Raw genomic sequence first — 3,281 nt, forward strand, 5'->3', positions numbered from 1 at the left:
GCCGTGCCACAATGGCAAAGGCGATCACGGAGTAGCAGTAGTAGTCAATCCAACGCACTGATTGGCATGCGATGAGACAAAAGATGCAAAAGGCAAGAGAAAATCCATCGCACGTCGTTTCCTCTTGGCACCAACGCGTCCCATGGCTCTCACGCGGTAGATGGATGCTTTACACGCCGACGGTGGAAAAGGCACGGGGAAGGTGAACTCGACCGGACGCCACGCAACGCGAGGAAAAATAAGAAACCTGTGTATACCTTCTTCTTTCTCCGGATGTAAAACTTTTTGTACAGCAATGTGCAGCAACGAACGGCGGATCGGCCGACGGGCACCTAATCAAAATCGGCGGCGGGGCTCGCCGCGCCGTCGTCGTCGTCGTCTTCGGCGGCGGCGGCGGCGTGCGGGTTGCAGTCGTCGGAGTAGAAGTCGTTGCGCTCGATGAGGGCGCAGAGGCCGGGGTCCTCCTTGCCGTTGGCGCTCGGGTTGGGCTCCAGCGAGCAGTCCCCTTCGGGGCAGAGGCAGCACCACGCCGGCAGTGCGGCGGTTCCCGCGCCGGAGCGCCCCTCCTCCTCGCCGCGGACGGCGTCGGCGCCAGGCCTCTCCCTCCGGCCCCTCCTCTCCCGGACCACCGAGACGTTGCCCCAGCAGGCGGGCGGGGGAGGCAGCCGGTCCCGGATCGCCCTCACGACCTGCTCCCGCCGCTTGCTCTTGCGCCTCCCCTGCTTCTTGCCTCCCTCTCCTCCACCCGACGAAGACGGCGCGGCCGAGCCGGACGAGGGCGGGTGGGGCCGGGCCGGCCTCTGCCGCCGAAGCGCGGCGGCGGCGTCAGCGCCGCCTCTCTCGCCGTCGGCCCCGCCATTGGCTCTCCCCTCCCGCATACATGCAACCGCCACCGCCAGGGCGGACACGCGGCGACAGCAACGGCGGCCACGGGAGCGCCCCAACCCGCCAAACCCGCCGTCTGGTGGCGGCGCGGCGCGGGGCGGTGCGATTTTCGGCGCTGGTTTGGGGATTGCGGAGGGGAGGGGAGCGGGGAGGAGGGCGTGCACCTAATTTCGGTTCCGTGTGGTGGACTGGTGGTATTATTGCGGCCGCACACACAGCTTGCGCTTGCATTTGCATCAACGTTGTCGCCTTGGCTTGGCTTGGCTTTGGCTTTGGCTGGCTTGGACGGACAGCTTTCTTGTTCCCATCTCCCTTTCGTCACAGGTGTAAGTTAAGTTGAGAAACAAGGAACTGCCGCGTCAAAAAAACAATTAATAGGAGTATGAAACGAATGATTTGGAGGGTGGGTAAAATCTGATGAGAAAACATTATTTAACCGGACTGGTGATCTAGCAAGGGAGCAATAGGGACGTTTTGGATTGGTGGTGCGGCGACACGTTGTTAGATAGGAGTAGATGATGCGTTCAAATGGATGGAATATAATGTGGTCGTCACTTTTTCTAATATGACCGGTCCATTTTCTTTTTTGAACTTTATCATTGTGACCAGTTCAATTTCATAACACGCTGGTCTTACAGGGACACTGTCTCATGCCCATAGTCCTTAAAATCACCATGCTCCCTAGGATTTGAGCCATGGCAGACAATTGAGGGGGTTGATTTCGTGACCGTCAGCTTTTACTTGCATAGTGTGTAACATTCAATTTTTTATCAACCCTTTGACCAAGAACAACTCCTACAACATAATCACTAGCATCATATATAACTTTGAAAGGCAAATTCCGATTGAGAGGTTGAACTATAAGCATAGAAGTTAGAGCTTTCTTAAGGTGCCGCGGTGATTTCGAGGCAATACTCATGATTCTGCGGATTTTGTAGAGGCAAGACACATGTGAAGGATCTAGATACGAGATTTCACATAGCAGAGGTTTTACCTGGTTTCGAGCCCCCTGTTCTAGGGGCAACACCCTACTCCTGCTTGGATGTGTTCTCTCTTGTGTAAGCCGGGTGAATACAAAGGATTTGTCTTGCCCATAGACTTGAGTCAACCTCTCTATGCCTCACGCCCTTCTCACCTTATATACTACGATTAGAAGGTGGAGTTACAAGGGCTTATAAGAGCCATTGTGTAATAACGACCGTAATGGTGACAACTGCTGATGGAATTACCACGTCGTCATAACAGTCGTCTTGATGGCGCCACGGGTAATGTTCGTTTTGATTGACCACGTCTTGGTTTAGTGGGATGGACGTTGTGGTTGATGAATGATACTTTTACGCTCATCACATCGTTGTTTAAACCGAATAATCTTGGAAATCACAAGAAAATCATTCCAATATTGTCACTAATGACTAATGAATGCGAGAGATCACAAAAATCCTTGGTTTAATTTGTTTCCACAGGAGAAAGGTCTAATGTGGAGATAAATCATCACTTAGAAGGAAACAAGGAATATGGAGAAAGAAGGAAGGAAATGGGAGGCACATTAGCACCACCAGAGCGTAAGACCGCGTCTGCTTCGAGTGCACACACTCGTACCGGTGCTCGTGTTGGGGAATGTAGCAATAGTTCAAAAAAAATTCCTACGTGTCACCAAGATCAATCTAGGAGATGCTAGCAACGAGAGAGGGGGGGGGGGCATCTTCATACCCTTGAAGATCGCTAAGCGGAAGTGTTACAAGGAACGCGGATGATGGAGTCATACTCGCGGCGATTCAAATCGCGGAAGATTCGATCTAGCGTCGAACGGACGGCGCCTCCGTGTTCAACACACGTACATCCCGGGGACGTCTCCTCCTTCTTGATCCAGCAAGGGGAGAGGAGAAGTTGAGGGAGAGCTCCGGCAACACGACGACGTGGTGGTGGAGCTTGCAGTTCTCCGGCAGGGCTTCGCCAAGCACTACGGAGGAGGAGGTGTTGGAGAGGGGGAGGGCTACGCCAGGGAAGAGGTACGACAGCCCTCCCACCCCCTCTATTTATAGGGTGAAGGGAGAGGGGGCCGGTGAGGGAGTCCTGGATTAAGGGGTCCTCGGGCGTCCGCCCTGTGTAACGTGGGCCAGACTATTGGGCCGTGAAGATACAAGACGAAGACTCTCTCCTGTGTCCGGATGGGACTCTCCTTGACGTGGATGGCAAGCCTGGCGTTCGGATATGAAGATTCCTTTCTCTGTAACCGACTTTGTAGAACCTTAGTACCCTCTGGTGTCTATATAAACTGGAGGGTTTAGTCCGTAGGGGCAATCATAATCTGACAGGCTAGACTTCTAGGGTTTATCCATTACAATCTCGTGGTAGATCAACTCTTGTAATCCTCATACTCATCAATATCAATCAAG

General features: G+C 53.7%; 1 protein-coding gene across 1 annotated transcript; it reads right to left on the reverse strand.

Moving 5' to 3' along the window:
* Window positions 1–239: 239 nt before the first annotated feature.
* Window positions 240–1,183, reverse strand: LOC125515989. Its single transcript, XM_048681473.1, has one exon. The coding sequence runs from the start codon at window positions 876–878 to the stop codon at window positions 333–335; it is 546 nt and encodes a 181-aa protein (XP_048537430.1). The 5' UTR covers window positions 879–1,183; the 3' UTR covers window positions 240–332.
* Window positions 1,184–3,281: the final 2,098 nt, after the last annotated feature.

This window comes from Triticum urartu, chromosome 1 (genome assembly GCF_003073215.2).
Source record: "Triticum urartu cultivar G1812 chromosome 1, Tu2.1, whole genome shotgun sequence".
In the NCBI taxonomy this organism is placed as follows: domain Eukaryota; kingdom Viridiplantae; phylum Streptophyta; class Magnoliopsida; order Poales; family Poaceae; genus Triticum; species Triticum urartu.

Coding starts and splice junctions, on each gene's coding strand:
- LOC125515989 (XM_048681473.1), bottom strand. CDS start 878: ATGCGGGAGGGGAGAGCCAATGGCGGGGCCGACGGCGAGAGAGGCGGC.